This window comes from Citrus sinensis, chromosome 1 (assembly GCF_022201045.2).
Source record: "Citrus sinensis cultivar Valencia sweet orange chromosome 1, DVS_A1.0, whole genome shotgun sequence".
NCBI classification, from domain to species: Eukaryota; Viridiplantae; Streptophyta; class Magnoliopsida; order Sapindales; family Rutaceae; genus Citrus; species Citrus sinensis.
Window position 1 is genome coordinate 22,044,798 of NC_068556.1, and position 17,400 is coordinate 22,062,197.

General features: G+C 34.0%; 3 protein-coding genes across 6 annotated transcripts; 2 read left to right on the top strand and 1 right to left on the bottom strand.

The window, feature by feature from the left end:
* Positions 1-1,928: 1,928 nt before the first annotated feature.
* Positions 1,929-6,888, bottom strand: LOC102624257 (ribonucleoside-diphosphate reductase small chain A). Of its 4 annotated transcripts, none has more exons than XM_025092254.2 (11): positions 6,755-6,888; positions 6,421-6,660; positions 5,646-5,806; positions 5,285-5,333; positions 5,031-5,157; positions 4,272-4,337; positions 4,038-4,154; positions 3,679-3,841; positions 3,520-3,590; positions 2,683-2,821; positions 1,929-2,283 (listed from the first exon to the last, which is right to left on the bottom strand). In XM_025092254.2, exons 2-10 carry the CDS (start codon positions 6,596-6,598, stop codon positions 2,707-2,709), a joined length of 1,047 nt encoding a protein of 348 aa, XP_024948022.1. In that variant the 5' UTR covers positions 6,599-6,660; positions 6,755-6,888; the 3' UTR covers positions 1,929-2,283; positions 2,683-2,706. The 4 variants fall into 4 exon arrangements, with proteins under 4 accessions (XP_024948022.1, XP_006489282.1, XP_006489284.1 ...); XM_006489219.4 differs by adding an exon at positions 2,579-2,597 and having other exon boundaries at positions 6,421-6,814; XM_006489221.4 differs by having other exon boundaries at positions 1,929-2,286; positions 6,421-6,815.
* Positions 6,889-7,605: 717 nt separating this feature from the next.
* Positions 7,606-9,580, top strand: LOC102623978 (endo-1,3;1,4-beta-D-glucanase). Its single transcript, XM_006489217.4, has 7 exons — positions 7,606-7,872; positions 8,003-8,024; positions 8,268-8,397; positions 8,510-8,600; positions 8,714-8,803; positions 8,869-8,969; positions 9,229-9,580. Exons 1-7 carry the CDS (start codon positions 7,713-7,715, stop codon positions 9,376-9,378), a joined length of 744 nt encoding a protein of 247 aa, XP_006489280.1. The 5' UTR covers positions 7,606-7,712; the 3' UTR covers positions 9,379-9,580.
* Positions 9,581-12,992: 3,412 nt separating this feature from the next.
* On the top strand, positions 12,993-15,985 carry LOC102623685 (endo-1,3;1,4-beta-D-glucanase-like). The gene is made up of 8 exons (XM_006489216.4): positions 12,993-13,155; positions 13,330-13,543; positions 13,661-13,682; positions 14,412-14,538; positions 14,937-15,027; positions 15,142-15,231; positions 15,296-15,396; positions 15,636-15,985. The coding sequence occupies exons 1-8, from the start codon at positions 13,153-13,155 to the stop codon at positions 15,783-15,785; spliced, it is 798 nt and encodes a 265-aa protein (XP_006489279.1). The 5' UTR covers positions 12,993-13,152; the 3' UTR covers positions 15,786-15,985.
* Positions 15,986-17,400: the final 1,415 nt, after the last annotated feature.

A 17,400-nucleotide genomic window follows, 5' to 3' on the forward strand; every position in this document is an offset into this window, starting at 1 on the left:
AAAGTTGTTGAGTTCGATGAGATGTAAAGAAAAGAGAAAAATAAATGATTTAATTAATTGATGTAAAGAACTTATGATCCAAAAATCTGTATGTCACTGATGTTGATAAGTATTGGTGCTTGTATTGAGAGGTATGTTAAAGAGTGCCTTTAGGTAATGTTTAGAGCACTGCATGGCATAATATTGGAATATTATTTTTTGTTAAGCTAATGTTATCTAACGTTTGAAGGATCATTTTTATCACATTAAATTTTTAAGTTAATCCGCCTCCATAGCTATTTGTACTTTAAAAATTATTGTGAACGCTCTTATTTCAATAAAATAATTCATTATAAAAAATATTTATTATATGAATTACTATTAATGATAATTTATTATGAACTAATATAATATAATTACTATGACCACCTATTATAATACACCCATTATTTAACATATAAAACCATAAAAAAAATTAAATCCAACATTTACACAATACTTAGTTGAACAAGGTGAAAAATAATTATTTTGAAAGATTTTAACTAGAACCGTGTGACCTTTTTAATTTTTTAAAAAGTAAAATAAAGTACAATAAAAAATTGATTTTTCCCCAATTTAAAAAAATAAAAAAAAAATTAAAATGTCTTAAATCTATTCAACTTCTTCTTCGTCCTTCTTCTCTTGTTGCCATCAGGTTCTCGATCGATTGCAAGTTACTTTTTGGGTGCACGTTTCCAATATTGAACATTTTTGTTAAATTAAATAAAACTAATTATAAATAAAATTTTGTGAAAAAAATATTATTTTCAACTTGAATATATATATATATATATATATATTTATTTATTTATGAAAAAAAAGAATGCTATATTGTGCAATTTTATTGGTATTTTGATTAAATAAAGATAAATATTTTAAATAATTTTAAGTAAGGAACTTTTTTGGAATTTTAAGGAATGTACAAAATAAAACTTAATTTTTTAAATTTAGTAGATAAATGTACAAAGTAATAGAGTATTCAAAGTAATTTTTAGATCGTAAATAACATTACACTTCATTAAATCATGTCTTTATTTGTTTTCGTTAATTATTAAATTAAAAACATGTGGTTAATAGAAGCCATATCCAACCACCGTAAGGGCCGCCATTAGCTACCAATTTTTACGTTCGTTAATGTTCATTTTGATGCCATTGAAACTCTCATTATAAGATCTACGCAGGTGTTTAAGTATTACTGGCAACAGAGCTTTATTTCACCATAGATTTATTGTTAGAGTTTTGAATTCCAAAATTTCGACTGGGGATTTACAACGAACGAAAGCACTATTATTGGTAAACTTTGTACCATTGAGTAGCCCTAAAGAAGAGAGCTCTAATGGTACCAAAAATGACATCAACAACTGGAAAATTTTAACTATCGAGACCACCAATTAGTAATTTTATTTTTATTTAAAAATTAAACAATAATTTTAATAAAAACAAAACATAAAACTTTAAGATATTAATAATTATAAAAAATAATTTTAATATATATGTGTGGAACGCACCTTTAAATAGTTATGTAGTTTGCACGTTGGCAACTTTTAAAATGTGAATAAGCTAAATCGTATATTGAACGTGTCACTCAAGAAAATGACCTGCCAGCTGATATCAAGACGGCCAAGAGAAGCAATCATGGCTGCACTGTGGACATGATGACGAAACCAAGTTTTTGTTTTGTTTTTTTATTTTTCGTTTTGGGGTGATAAAATGCTGATACTTGGCGGCTTACCTGTTAATTATCGGGTCCAAATATTGTGGCTATATGAGACACGGCGTGGGAGGGACACATGTACCAAGCAGGTAACAGGACAGCACAAGGCAATCTAATTATCAGCTGATGGCCCGTGCTAGGCCCATGAGAGTTTGATGCTTTACAGTAAAGCCTCGTGACCAATTCTTGTGCCTCATTCTGCTGATTTTAGTTTTCCATTTCTAGCTTGTATGAAATTTTGCAGATTTTCTGATACATGCCCATTATTAGCAATATATAATGGAGTTTTTACCAGTTCTGGGTAGGTTCAAAGAGTCTCAACCACTAGATCTTTTTGACTTTCAAATTCTCAGCAGCTTTGATAAAACACGAGCTAATCCGCCGGAGAAAGCGCATCAGAGTTGAAATGAAGCCAGCTTTCTACTTCCCACTCATAGCGAGTGCGGATTGATCATAATCCAAATCCAAGTCATGATTCTTTGATCTCTTCACCAAAATGTCAAGGCGCTAATTGGGTACACTGGTTGCATCTTATTGCCAACTACTCCAAACTGCTAGGATGCAAAAATATATTTCAAAATATTTGCAAGGACAAAAGCACGGGGACGAAATCTCTATATTCAAATTCATTTTCATTCTAAACAAATATTACGCAAGAGTAAAGTAAAAGCAACGATGATCTAGACGTTCCACCTAGAAATTATATATTGTAAATTATAGATACATTTTACCTTATGATTGAGACGTCCAATAATGTTAGCAAACAAAATATAGCAGTGAACATCAAATTAAAAAAATGTACATAAATCTGAGTTTAAAGAAGGTCAATATGAATTTAAAATGTACCAGTTTAATTTCGCATCTCCTGCAGGAGTCCATAAATGGTCAAAATATTAATATAATGCATAGTACAAAACCTAAATTGCCCGCTTGAGCACATGAATACTTACTAGAGGGAGGCAACAAAATGTTGACTAGAAGTCTTCATCCATCTTGAAGACGAAGCTTTTCTCGCCATTTTGAAGGCTTGACATAACAGAAGCTTTCTGATAATCACCCACCCTTCTCTCAAAGAAGTTAGCCTTTCCCCTGCAAAGTCAAACAGAAAACAAATGCTTGGTAAAATACATTATAATAAGAGAACACAAGGATGGATACCCTATCTGGTTTGAAATACCAGACTTGATTCACTATCTAGTTTGTGAGTCAAGGCAGCTCAAGAACAAGTATCAAGAAATTGTTGCCTCTAAAGTCTAACATAAAAATTCAAAGTTTGATTTTTTTCAACTTGTTTCCAATATGTCTTCCAACTCTCACGGAAATGGGCCTTGTAACCATTATTCACACGCTACAGATTTTCAACGTGAAGATTTAAACAATGTGATGTAACCTATGGTTCCAGACCTCTAGAAAGGACCACGTTTCGTAAACATGAAAACTGCTGATACATGAGGGGAATCAAATCCGATGGGTCCCTCCAATTACTCATCATTGAAACTCATCAAACATAATAAAATTCTTATTATATTGTGTTAAGGATGGTGAAGAGTGCTTAAGTCAAAAGGTTTGGAAAAAAAGTCTAATCTCCCAAGTCCTGCCATTGATACCTCCTCAAAGGCTATTTATAGGGGTTTTTTACTGTTTTAATATTTATAGGGAATTTTTAAGTACAAATAAAAGACTCAGATGTGGGTAATTAGCTTGCAAAAGTTCAATCAAACATCCTATGATATAAGGAGAAGGGGGAAAGACAACAAAATGGAAACTGCATGTTCATTGGTACTCACTGCAAAGATATAAATTCCATCCAGTCAAAAGGATTTTCCACATTGTACTTCCTCTGGCACCCTAATGCAACCTGAAAGTAGAAAAGGAAAAAAGAGACCAGCTCGTGCTATTCCTTTTACACATGCAATTATAAAAAGTGAGCATTGATGGATATGTACCAACAGGCGATCAGCAACAAACTTAATGTACTGGCTCATCAAACTTGAATTCATGCCAATCAGTGCACAAGGGAGGGCCTCACACACAAACTGAGTTTCAATCTCCACAGCTTCATGAACCATGTGATGAACTTTTTGCCAATGAAGTCGCTTCCGCAACAAGCTGTTTGCAACCACAATAAATACACTTTCAATAATTTTCCATCTCCAATACTATGAAGGAATCCAAGATTTAGTCAATGAATTCAACCAAATAGGAAATAGTAGCACGAAAGCACCTGGTAAAGAAGTGTTCTTAACAATGGATAAGCATCCAAGACCAAATAAAAGAAAATAAATGTACAACATGAAATATTCACCTGTAAAGAAGGCAAGCAAAGTCACAGTGAAGCCCCTCATCTCTAGATATAAGCTCGTTTGAGAACGTCAAACCTGGCATCAGTCCCCTCTTTTTAAGCCAGAATATGGCACAAAAGCTGAGAATACAAGTGAATGTAACAAAGAGAATTAAATATGATATATAGCATAAACCTCAACACATGAGCATAACATACAAGCTCATTACATTGGACATGATGCTTAAAGAGCATTACCTTCCTGAAAAGAAGATTCCTTCAACACAAGCAAAACCTACAAGTCTCTCTGCAAATGAGTCGGAACTGCACATGGGGCACAATGAGATGACAGACCTCCCTTTGCATCAACTTTTGCAGAGCCAAGTAAAAATGAAGTTACAGTGCAGTATGTAAGAGGAGGAAGCTATGAGTTGAGCATAGTTATGACACAAGGCAAGAACATATGCAGAAGGGATTAAATCATAAGTTAATCTATTCTTGAAGTGTTAATAATCTAAACCCCATCAAATTTTCAATATTTCTCCTGTAGGACATAAGGCCTTTGCACAAGGAGTGGTAGGATAGTTCAAAAAGAGTTTCAAAGATAGCTTTGCTTCTGAGAGATCCACTGAGCCTATTGCCAATAAAGTAAAATCTGGCAGCATCGTAAATTTAATAAGAAAACGTGCACATGCCAACTAATAATCAAGAAAATCATAATTAACCATGTATCTTGGAAAACTCATTGAAACAGGAACAAAAGAAGAGTAAATGATGACAAATTAGGTCAATATGCCTTGAGTTTAAAATCACATTTAATAATGTGTTTAGGGAAGATAAGACAATGATACCTAACCCTTTGAGCATCTCAAGGATGGTTTTCGATTGCTATAGGAACAAAACTTTCAACAATATTTGAATAATGACAAAACTCCATAGAAATTACTCCATAGAAATTCTTTTTATTTTTCACTTATGTATGATTTCCAAGCTAAAAAGATAGTCCTGCAGCAGTACCTATGAATCCAATCCAGAGCCCATTTAGCCTTCTGAGCCACACAGGGAATGTTTTCAATTGCATTAAACAATCTATGCTTCTCTTTTGAGTCTTTGATGTATGTCTCCAGAAGCAAGCTGTACATCTCTGACAAGAAGTGGCATAAAGTACCACCAATTATGATAATTAGTAATAAAATGAGTAATATTATAACACATGAAGCATAAAACAAGTAATAAAGGAAAATCATGAAACATAATATAGAAAGCTCTACCAGAATGAATATTCTCCATTGCTATTTGAAATCCATAAAATGCTCGAGCCTGAGACATTGAAAAGCCTTAAGATTAGATTAATGAAATTGGAGGAAAAAGAAGATGCAACTGACCAACACCAAAGAACTTAGCATCTTTCTTTCTTTTCCCATGTCTATATCATATTTACCAGCAATAGTGACTAAAAGGGTTGCAAAGATGCAAAAGTAAGAAAAAGAATACTAAAAGCAGCAATGGTCACTACTCAGATAGTCACTAACAAGATTGACCAAGCAGAAAACCAAATCCAAAACATAATAAATATTGAGCCTCAAATGGTATTGTGAGAAAATCAGATTGGAGAAAAGACTAAAACATCACCTCTGGAATTTGAATGTCATTTAGGAACCTTGCAGCCAAATTTTCCAAAACAATCCCATCAGAAGCAGCAAAGAATGCCAACACATGGCTTATAAAGTGTTTCTCAGAATCCAATAGTCGTTCCCAGTGCTGTACATCCTGGGAAAGATCAACCTCCTCGGCTGTAAACCCACAACAGATCAGAACTTATGGTAGGGAAAAAGCAAAGAGGTGAAGAATAAACATACACATTTATAAACGAATCAGTTACTAAGAGCACAAGACAAAAGTATCCCCACTCCAGGTCCACAAACACATATTGGCCAATTAAATAAGAATTCATGCCTACGTCAAATCTTAACAGAGAGAAATAAAAAATTTTCCAAAAATATTTCAAAATAACCATAATATTAGGGGAAAAAAAAAATTAAAGAACCATTTTGCAGCACATAGACAAACATACTCCAATTCTCAAAGAGCATTATTCAAGTGTAAGTTCTAATCATAAAATTTACAAAATTGACGAAAAACAAAAAACATATAAAGCACATCCCCAATAAAACTCACCAACAATGGAAAGACAACACAAAGTAACTACATTCACGAATAAACATGGACTCGCTAAACACACGATTCAATTCGTATTTGATAAAAACAAAAAGAAACCCACATAAACACATGCAAAGACAAGGACAAATATCAACAAGAGAACAATAAAAGAAAGAAGAAAGAAAGAAGAAAAAAAGGGGCTGAGACGGTTAACAGACAGTTAAAGATAAAGAAAAAGAGAAACTACCGGTCCAGAAACTGGCTTGAGCCTTCTTGTACATCTCCCAAACTTGCTTGTACCTTATGGGGAACATACAAAACCTCTGGTTTTGCTCCATTAATATTGGCTCTTGGTCTTCCTGTTCTTGTTCTCCCTGCTCACGTTGGTTTACTTCATTCTCTGTTTCGTTTTTCAAGGAACCCATTTTTCCTCACAAGTTCTGTTTTTGTTATTTGTGGCGAGAAGAGAAAGAAAAGTAATAAAACCCTGCAAAAACCTCTTCTTGTTAGAGAGAGCAAGTGGACAGAATTTCAATTGTTGATGGATAGCAAAATCGTTAGTGACTGATAAACGATCATGCCTTTCGTTTCCCTGCCTCTGCTTTGGCAGTTTGTTGAGTGACTTTGGCTATGATGTTATTAAAAGTTAAAACTCCCCTCCTTATCGCGCAGTATACAGCTATTTTAAAAAACAAAACTATTATTAGTGACTTGATTAAATTCAATTACATGTATCGTAAACGAATTAATTAATTGTATTATCTATTCTAAAATTCATTCATTGTACGTGATAATACCTACCTTAAAATTATTTTGCATGATTATGTTTAAATTAAACATGCAACTACAAAAGTGCCCTAGGGCACTTTGGTACATGAAAGTTGACTTAGATTAAATGAACTAACTTTAAAAATAAAATAAAATATAGTATTGCTAATTTATTATTTATTAGATATTTGAAATTATGAGATTTTAGTATAAATCTACAAATATAAATTTGTATAAATTTTGCTGAAAAACATGCCGTGTAATAACTTTATGAATTAGATGTGATAAATAGATAAAAACAGTCAATTCCGACTTTCATGTACCACACAATTTTTCTTGTTCAAAATTTCTTTACATTTCTAGAATTAGGATTCATTCACCCCGATCTCAACTTACTTATTAATCATTTAAATTGCATTTTGTTTTTATGTCGCTTGAATCACATTTTACATGCTAAAGGGGAAAAAAAAAATAGGTAATAATCAAAGGATTTGTGATTGGGAATGAAAATTATTTATGTCAGGCAGAATCATGCAGCAACGTTAGCATGGACTTGAGATGTAATATGGGCCCAACATTTGGGTCGAATTGGGCTGAAAATTACAACCTCATTTGACGAAAGCAGTGACGTTAAATCGTTGATTGCCAAGCTCAGCTCCCTTCCAACTCAATTAATTATATATTCTCTCCACTCTCCAGTGCATAATCAGATTCCCTCCATTTCTTCCGAAGGTAATACAGTTAATTCCATTATCGAATTTGGGTTTGAATATGTCAGGCTCACAGTGCTTTGAGAACCCACCAAAGCTGAGCCCGGGTTCGGGTTGTGGAGCTGGGACTGTACAGCAACTCGGTGGCCTCAACACTTATGTGACCGGGTCTGGTCCTCCAGATTCCAAGTCTGCTATTCTTCTCATTTCTGACGTTTTTGGTAACAACCCATAATCTTTGCTTCTTCAATATTTTCCCCACTTAGTCATCATCTAATACTTAGAGTCATTTGATTAAATAATTTTTGAAGTGGGATATTATTTTTAATACATTCTCTTGGAACTTTGCAGGGTATGAAGCTCCTCTTTTCAGGTATGTTATTGAAGTAGCTTCGGTTTATATCTCTATTCGTGATGTGTCTCCTAGGTTTTAGTTGAATCTGTTAATTATCATTAATTGACAAGTTCAAATGTCCACATCAATCGGGATACGAATTTTATATCTCAACTCTGTAAGCTTAGTATAAATCTTTTAAAATTATTTATGCTTGCACAGATCAGTAGTTTCTGGTTCATTGGATTATAAGTGTGCCCACTTCTTGCTATATGTATGCAGGAAACTTGCCGACAAAGTTGCCGGTGCTGGATTCTTAGTTGTGGCTCCTGATTTCTTTTATGGCGACCCTATTGTTGATCTGAACAACCCTCAGTTTGATCGAGAGGCCTGGAGAAAAATTCATAACACGGTTAGTTTGTTACCGTATTGGTACAATTTGTGCATGTATGTGAGAATAAAAGGGCTTATTGTAGCCTTCCTTAAACTGAATTAAGCTTGATTAATAATTTTTTTCCTTATAGGACAAAGGTTATGTAGATGCCAAATCAGTAATTGCTGCTTTGAAAAGTAAAGGTGTATCTGCCATAGGGGCAGCAGGTTTTTGCTGGGGAGGTGAGCTTCTGTCGCTCTCTTCTTTTACTTTTCTCTTTAAGATGTTCTGGTTTTGGGAATCTAGAATGATCAAATTAGATAACATGATTTCATTGCTTGCATATTTGTATCAGGCGTTGTAGCTGCAAAATTGGCAAGTTCTCATGATATTCAGGCTGCAGTTGTGTTGCATCCTGGTGCCATCACAGTCGATGATATAAATGGTAAATTTGAAACATCCCAGGCTTACCCTATGTGATTGCCACTGACAAACTGTTGTTTGTTTCAGAGATTAAAGTTCCAGTTGCTATTTTGGGAGCTGAGATTGATCACGTTTCCCCACCAGAAGATCTGAAACGTTTTGGAGAAATATTATCTGCAAAACTGAAGGTTAGAGAACCTTAAAAACAAAACTTGATATATATTGTCCCATCAAAATCTCAGATTTTGGGCATCTGAAAATTTTATTTATTGTACATTCCGGATTCCTTGGCATGTGATGAGACCCTGGTTTGCTTTAATGCAAATAGAACTACATCATTCAATGATAAATGGGGAGTCCAACCCAAAGAATTCAAAAGACTCTTGATTTGCTGTTTAAGCTTTCCATATCCAACCTTACAGTTGACTTTGTGATTACTAATTGCAGAATGACTGCCTTGTGAAAATATACCCTCGTGTATCTCATGGATGGACGGTGAGGTACAATGTTGAAGACGAATTTGCCGTCAAGAGTGCAGAAGAGGCACATGAAGACATGATAAATTGGTTAACCAAGTATGTCAAGAGAGACGAATAAACTTTCGGTTGGGTATTGCACTTGTAAGAAATGAGACCACAATGATGGCTTATCATCCTCCATAATTTCATGATGTTATTAGCATCATTGGCTTCAGTGGCTAGAACCTGCTATGTATTTCAAGCTTTCAAAGCTTTACATCATAAGTAGCTTGTAATATCACAGAGCAATATTTATATAGATCTTATGTTTATACATTTAATTATATTTTATATGATAATTAATTTGGTTATAATATAATTATATATATAAAAATAAATTATATGGCACACCCAACATTTTTTCAGTAGTAGCAAGATGGTAAAATCAGATTCCCTCTCTATTTATAAGGATATTTGAAACCGAGACCACTTATACTCAACAAGATATTTTATCTTAGACTTGGACTCATAGGAGATTCATCATATCTGAAGTCAAGTACACATGTCATCCAATGAGTTTTATTAAATCCGATTTTTTGTCTACCAATATTATACATGGATGGCCTGTCCTAAATTATATGCTTCCGCATATAATTTTTACAACTTGTCGTCTGATAAGGTTTTATAAGAGATGACTTGTTGCCAGATAATGTTTTACATAGATGCTATGCCATTTACGAACATTCAATTTCAAAGTGTTTCAGGTTAATACAATTTATCCAAGAGATAGATCCATCAAAATTACAGATCTAGTTGCGCATAATCAGGAAAGGATTAAATGAGACGGATGTAATTACATGCAAAATCAGTAAATGAAACTCGAGAATGAAATTCCCCAAAAAAAAAAAAAATTCCTAAAAATCAGTAAATTACAATGACATATTAAATAGGTCACTACCTGGTGACCATAGCACTCAGAGAAGTGCTACCAAAATAGGATGTTTCATTTTATTTCTAAGCTTAACGTGGCACCAATCAACTATAGTCATGTGTTCATTATTATGAAAGTTTGTAGAAACTGCATCCCAAACTTTGTATGCTTAGTATTATTATTCTTATATAACAAATTGTGTGTTACATGCTTAGAAGTTGCACACAGAATCCCTGATTCAGAGCCTTTGCAACTGTAAAACACTGATATAAGGCGAGTTGGGGAGTGTGATTGAAATTGAATAAACTATTTATTTTATAATTTTTGATAAAAATAATATTTGGTAAATTTTGTAAAAGCAGTTTATTTCATAATTTTCTCCTGTTTGTCAGCAGCTTTTAAAAGCATGCATGTGGGGGTTGCTTTTCATAAGCAGTTTATTGAACAAGTTACTATACCCTTTTAAAATTCATATTATAACTCTATAGTTTAATAAAAAAACAATTGTATCTCACTTATTCGTAAACCCTTATATATAAATCATCAAATATCATATTACTGCCATAACCACGTACGTTCTATCTAGTTTTGATCTAGTAAATTTGTATTTTAATTTCATAATTATGGCTTTTAAAGTTTAATCTATATTATATATTTAAGCAAAAAAATCTAAACAATTTATTAAACATAGTTTAAAAATAAAAAGCAATTAAAACTTATATCTATTTTTGTCATTATATAATCAAACAACACTTTCGTAATAAAATTTATCAAACGCATATACTCTACTTTTCAAGCTCATGGAACCGCAACAACACAATTTATCAAACACCAAACTATTTTTTTAATCAGTAGTTTATTTCATCTGCACAATATAAGCAGCTTGTTTCATCAGCTTTCGCGATCCCAAACTAGCCTATAATTCATATTTCCTTACAAATTGGCTAGCAAATACGACAAGCTATCAGTGCTTTCAGTACTTCCCAACCTGTTGTGGAGCAGGAACTGTACAAAGAGCTCGGTGCCATGAACACTTATGTCACCGGACCCCCTCAATCCAAGCTAGCTAGCTACTCTCATGATTTCTGATATTTGTGGTAAATTAGAAGAAAAAAAAAAAACAGCCCATCTTTTTTCTGCATAGAGCATCACTAACCATTAATCACTCATCAAGCGGTTTTTCTTGGAACATTTTACAGGATATGAAATACCGATTTACAGGTAGGTCCATAGATTTTTAAATAAGGACGATATAGTTTACTGTTTGTATCTGGTTGCTAACAAGTAACACTCAATAGTATATTCTTCGCAGATATAAGTCAATGGACTAAATGTTTGCATATATGCATTACAGGAATGTTGCTGATCAAATTATGAAGTTGCATGTGGCGGGTTCTTAGTAATGGCTGGTTCCTGATTTCTTTTGTGGTGACCCTGTTGTTGTTATATATGAGTGACCCTCGGTTTGATCTAGAGGCATGGATACACATTCCCAGTTTCTTGCTACAATTTAAAACAAGTGAAGTTGAAAATTAGAGTGATATCTAAAGATGGTCAGTGGGCCATGCTGGCATCAAATCAAGGCCTATTAGGACTCATGGGCAAACATGACACGATCCACTAAGTGAACGGGTCAAGTCATGCCCAATTGTTTTTTGTTGAGGCCCAGTACAGCCCATGGCACGAGCCCAAGTGTGGCGTGCTCGGGTCGTGCCAAAAAAGGCTCACCAACCCTTTTTTTTTAAGTCTACATGCCTGACGTGTTTTTTCAAGCCTATCAACTCATACACTAATAATAATAATAGTAGTAATAACAACAATAATAATTATAATTTTTATTAAAAAAATAATTAACATTTCATTATCAGTTTATCACCATTTCACAACTCTATATTTAATTTCACAATAACCAATTATAATACAACAATACATAAATTTAATTCCTTAGATTATAGCAATGATTAATACAAATCTATAAACTTAAGCGGCCAAAATGTAAAAATATTCAAAAAAATTGTTCAATTTTCATTTATTCATTTAATAAATTATAAACATAAAACAATTATAATATTTTCTAAAACTAAGAGTTAAATTAATTTTTAAACGCATGTGCTAATAAAATATATTAAAAATTTTAATTTCAAAATATTTGTAAAATCAGTTTATCTTTATTTTTCATAAAAAAATTTTATTTTGAAATACTTAAGACCATATACTATTGATGGGCCACGGGCTACACGCTAGCCCACCAATGAAGCGTGCTTATTACGTATTTTTTCACATGTCGTGTGTTGACCCCTCTCTAATTGTGAGGTGTTTTTAAGGTCCATATACCTACAATTTTAAGTCCAACCCAGCCTACGTGTGTGTCGTGCCGTGCCACGCTGCGTGCCCTACTAAAATATGTTCGTGCCGTGCCGTGTCACGTGCCGCCCGACCCATTTGCCATATTTAGTGATATCATAGGCTTAAGCCTACAGTTGAACTACATTAAGCTAACGATTGCTGCTTTGAAAAGCAAAGATATTTCTTCGATTGGGAATTCTATTGATATCCAGGCTGAAGTCCTTCGAGGGGGGTCTCCACGTAAAAATTCTATATCTTTCTAAGTTAAATAATTGTATAAAAAAAATAAATCAGGTCAAAAGTCAACTTGTGGAGAAGTTGCTATTGGTCCATTCTCGACCACTGTCCATTTCATTTCAATAAAGTAGACTCCACGCATCATTTGCAAGGTCACCGTCTCTATGTAGCATTTAATGCGGGCCGCGCGCTTGACTTGACTATATTTTACAACTTTTACATTTACAGTGGTGTCATTGTGTCAACCCAAAAACAAAAAAGAATGTATGGTTAAGTCGAAGCTAACAGCATAAGTTCGTAAAATTCGTACTCTTTAACGATGACTTGTATTGTAAGTAATGGTTGCAACTTGTATCAACTGGTGCAAGTCGTTACACACGCCGAGATTTGTTAACAATAATGGTAAGACCGAACAATGGGGTGAACATGGTGGTGTCTTCCATTTATTAATATATAAATATATAAAAGTAGTTTTATATAAAACTCATTATTATCTAACACTTCTTTACATTAGATCACAATCACATGTTACATTAATATATCAGCTTTGATCTGAGTCTACGCCTCTGCAACCAGGGAATCAAAAAGAAGATGATGGAATTGATACTATTAACAAGTCTGCTTTTAAATTTTGCAAGCTCGAAGGCTCAGGCTCCCTGCTATCGAGAGCCGCCACCGTTCTGTCCGACCTGTGGAGCCGGGACGGTCACAGAACTTGGTGGCCTCAAGGCTTATGTCACCGGACCTCCTCATTCCAAGAAAGCTGTTCTCATGATCTCTGATATTTATGGTAACCGAAAAAAGAAAACACAGCCCCTTTTTTTATTTTTTTCTTCATTCTTTAACCCATTTAAGTATCATTTTTTGCTAATGCTTTTTTCTTTCGTAACGTTTTTTTTTTTCGCAGGAGATGAACCGCCGATTTACAGGTACGTTGACCAGTTAAAGGGCACTTTTTATCTTCTAGGTCCCTGAGTTTTATGTTTAATTAAATGAGGGTACATTTTATACATTTTGTATTACATAAGTCACAAACCCCCTGTTGAATGAATGAATACTCTTTAATTTCCCTTTGTTGTGAAGTACCAATCTTCAGGCTGGTGACCAGATATTCATTTTATAATGGGAAGAAAGTTTATCTCATGCTTTTGAGTTTTGATATTCTTTATCAGTGTTTAAATTAAGGAATTAAAGCTTAGAAAGAGCCAAATTCTATGGAAGTTGAACCATGTGTTGTTGTAATAACTAAGACTGATGTGTAAGAAATGGTCTCATGCGAAAACTCATTGGGCTAGATAGGCTTCGGCAGGGAAGATACCACCTCTCATGCTTAGAACTTGCCTTCCGTGTTGCAATGAGGGAATTAAAAGAGCCAAATGCCATTGAATTGAGACTGACCGAGACTGATCTTTGTAACACAAGCACCACCGGCCGTATGTTACTTTTAGCACCATGTCAGGGTAGTGTTCTCTTAACATTAATGAACTTTGCTGCTTCTTGGTTAAATAAAAATGGAAATAGTTCTATGGTTTTGATATGATAGTTGATAGTCCTCTCCTCTCCATTGCTATAATAAGTCTTTTGAATTTTATTGATGCCTGCATTTACCAGTAGGTTTTGCTTACGTGGGTTACATGTTTGAATATCTTGCTTTACAGGAGCGTTGCAGACAAAGTTGCAGGTGCCGGATTCTTGGTCGTGGCTCCTGATTTCTTTCATGGTGATGCTGCTAACCCAAGCAACCCTAAATATGATAAAGATACATGGAGAAAAAATCATACTACGGTTAGTTTCTTGCTGCAGTACTGGTTAGATTGTAGAATCTAGTGTCGGAATATATGACTAAGAGAGCACAATTCTTACTGATTAGCTGATTTGAAAATTCAAGTATGTATATATACATATAGTTTTACCCTTACTAATGAGGAGATAACCAAGGTGACAGAATTTATCAAAAGAAGAGATTAATTAAACTTGACATAAATGACAGCAAAAGGAATTAGACTCATTTAAAATGCCATATCAAGAGAGTGGAACCTCAACTATATTGAACATACAAATTGGTAAATTCCACTCTGTTAGACTACAGGGGATGCCAATGAAGTTATGGTAGAGAGTGAGGATTGCAATTAAGTGACCGCATAGAGCCTTTTTTGAAGTACAATAAGCTTACTTCCTTGTAGGATAAAGGATATGAAGATGCCAAACCAGTAATTGCTGCTTTGAAAGCAAAAGGTGTATCTGCTGTTGGGGCCGCAGGTTTTTGCTGGGGAGGTGGGCATCTTTTGCTCTATTTTTTAATACGTTTCTTCATAGAATGGTCCCAGTACTAAGAATCTAGGGTGATCAACTTAGATAATCTGATTTCGTTTCTTGCAATTTGACCAGGAAAGGTAGCTGTAAAATTGGCGAGTAATCAAGATGTTCAGGCTGCCGTTCTGCTGCATCCTAGTAACGTCACTGAGGACGAGATAAAAGGTAAATTTTATGCTTCCAAAGCTCACTCTTATAGTTGTCACTGATAAACAATTGTTTGTGGCAGCGGTTAAAGTCCCAATAGCTGTTTTGGGAGCTGAACGCGATAATGGTTTGCCACCAGCACAAATGAAGCGTTTTGATGAGATATTATCTGCAAAACCTAAGGTAAGAGATCTCATAAGTAGTAATTTTGGTCCTTTACTGTCTCATCAAAGTCTCAAATATTCGGCTATGCAAAATTAATGCGTTTTTTCATGAATTTATTGGCATTTTTGATAAAACCTCGATTTATCTTTAGCACTTATTTTCCAAAGTGAGTTCAAAAGATGCAAATTACATACTCTGCTTTGCAAGTTAACATATGCTTTGCATATTCGAACTTACATAACGATTGCTGATTGCAGTTCGATCACCTTGTCAAAACATACCCCGGTGTTTGTCACGGATGGACGGTGAGGTACTTTGTCAACGATACATTTGCTGTCAATAGTGCAGCAGAGGCACATGAAGACATGATAAACTGGTTTGAAAAACATGTCAAGTGCGATAAATGAACCACGAGCAGGAGGCTATTCGCATTTATAAGCAAATAACATCAATAAGCTGGCTCAGTATACGCATTGTGTTATCAGTATGTTGCTGGTTTTTCGTATTCAGAGAACATCGCCATTTTGTTCGGGGCTGAAACCCGCTTCGTATTTCAAGCTTTGAAAGCAATATCGTCAGTTATATGCATGAGATTTTACTTGTATCACTATTTTCTCCATCTGTTTCACTTGAGATTTTACAATTCAGTTTGCCTGTTCGAATATTAACTGCCACTTCTCAAATAGTAACTAGGCAACACAAGAGGGGGTGAATTGAGATATGAAAACTTATGCAAAATAAACCACACTGATTTGGCCCCTATACAATTAATTCGTAAACTTTATATATAGGATGAAAATGTAACTTGATATTTTGTGAAATAAAGTCAAAATTGCGTAATTGTTTGATATCTATCTATTTATTTATTTATTTTTGAACGGATTTGATCTTTATTTTGGTATTTCCTTTTTCATCCTAATAAAATATCAAATAGCCTTTTAAAATTTTGATGAAGTTAAGACCTGTCTCTTTGATCTTTATTTTGTTAATTACTTTTTTATTTTATTCTTTATTTGTAACAATAGCCTCAATTATTAATCAAAATCCCCAAATTAAAATTACTACAATTACAAGCAAAATTTCTAAATTTTCAGGGATTACACCATAGCTATAGATGAAAAAACCATCTAAAATCGACCCCGAATTTAGCGCCCTCGGGATTTACTCTAAGCTCTACCCCTACAACTAATAACAAACCAATATGGTAATTAATTAATTTCTATCATTTTCATCCAGTTGCCTTTTTATTTCTATGCTCTAAAACAAAAATATGCTGCAATATTAAATTAATTATTCAAATAAAAATAGAAAGGAGAATGAATAACTAGTTAGAGACCAAATTAATTAAATAAACAAAGTCAAACTGTAGCTGTTTGTAAGTTCTTGATCAAAAGATGAAATTTGACGAAAAACATTTTATTAAGGACATTATGGCCAATAATCAACGTCTGAATGATCTAAAGCGATGGGCAAGGAGAGAATATTGGGTCATTTAACAAACTGAAAAAATGCAATAAGGCCGTATTGGACTCAAGAATCACTTGCAAGCCTCTTGAGTCTCTCTCTAAATCTTGATCAATGTTGTCACCTAACTTAATATTTACCGTATAAGGTCTTCTTCTAGAACAGTTCTCTTGCTTCAATATAGAGATTGATAGAACCGCAACAACCATACTGTTAAAATCAATGCTCAAATCAAGATTAGATTTTACCCCTTCCTTTGCAAATTCAGACGTTTCTAATTACTTCCTCATCGACATTTGAAATCTCATGTTGTCATGGACATGTCCAATTAGCTTCTTAGAGACATTTCTGGTCATGTTCTCATGCAATTTTCTAGTTGCATTGTCAATGAATTTCTTCGCAAGCTTATCCAAATGCTTTTCAAATTCTTCCCATAGTTGACATTCAACTTCTGTTGCTAAAGAGGCGGCATACACTAAGGTATAGTTGGAGTGCGAAGGCATTCGGTCTCTTACGTGTGTTAGCACTAACATCCTCTACAAATTTCAAAGCTAAAAC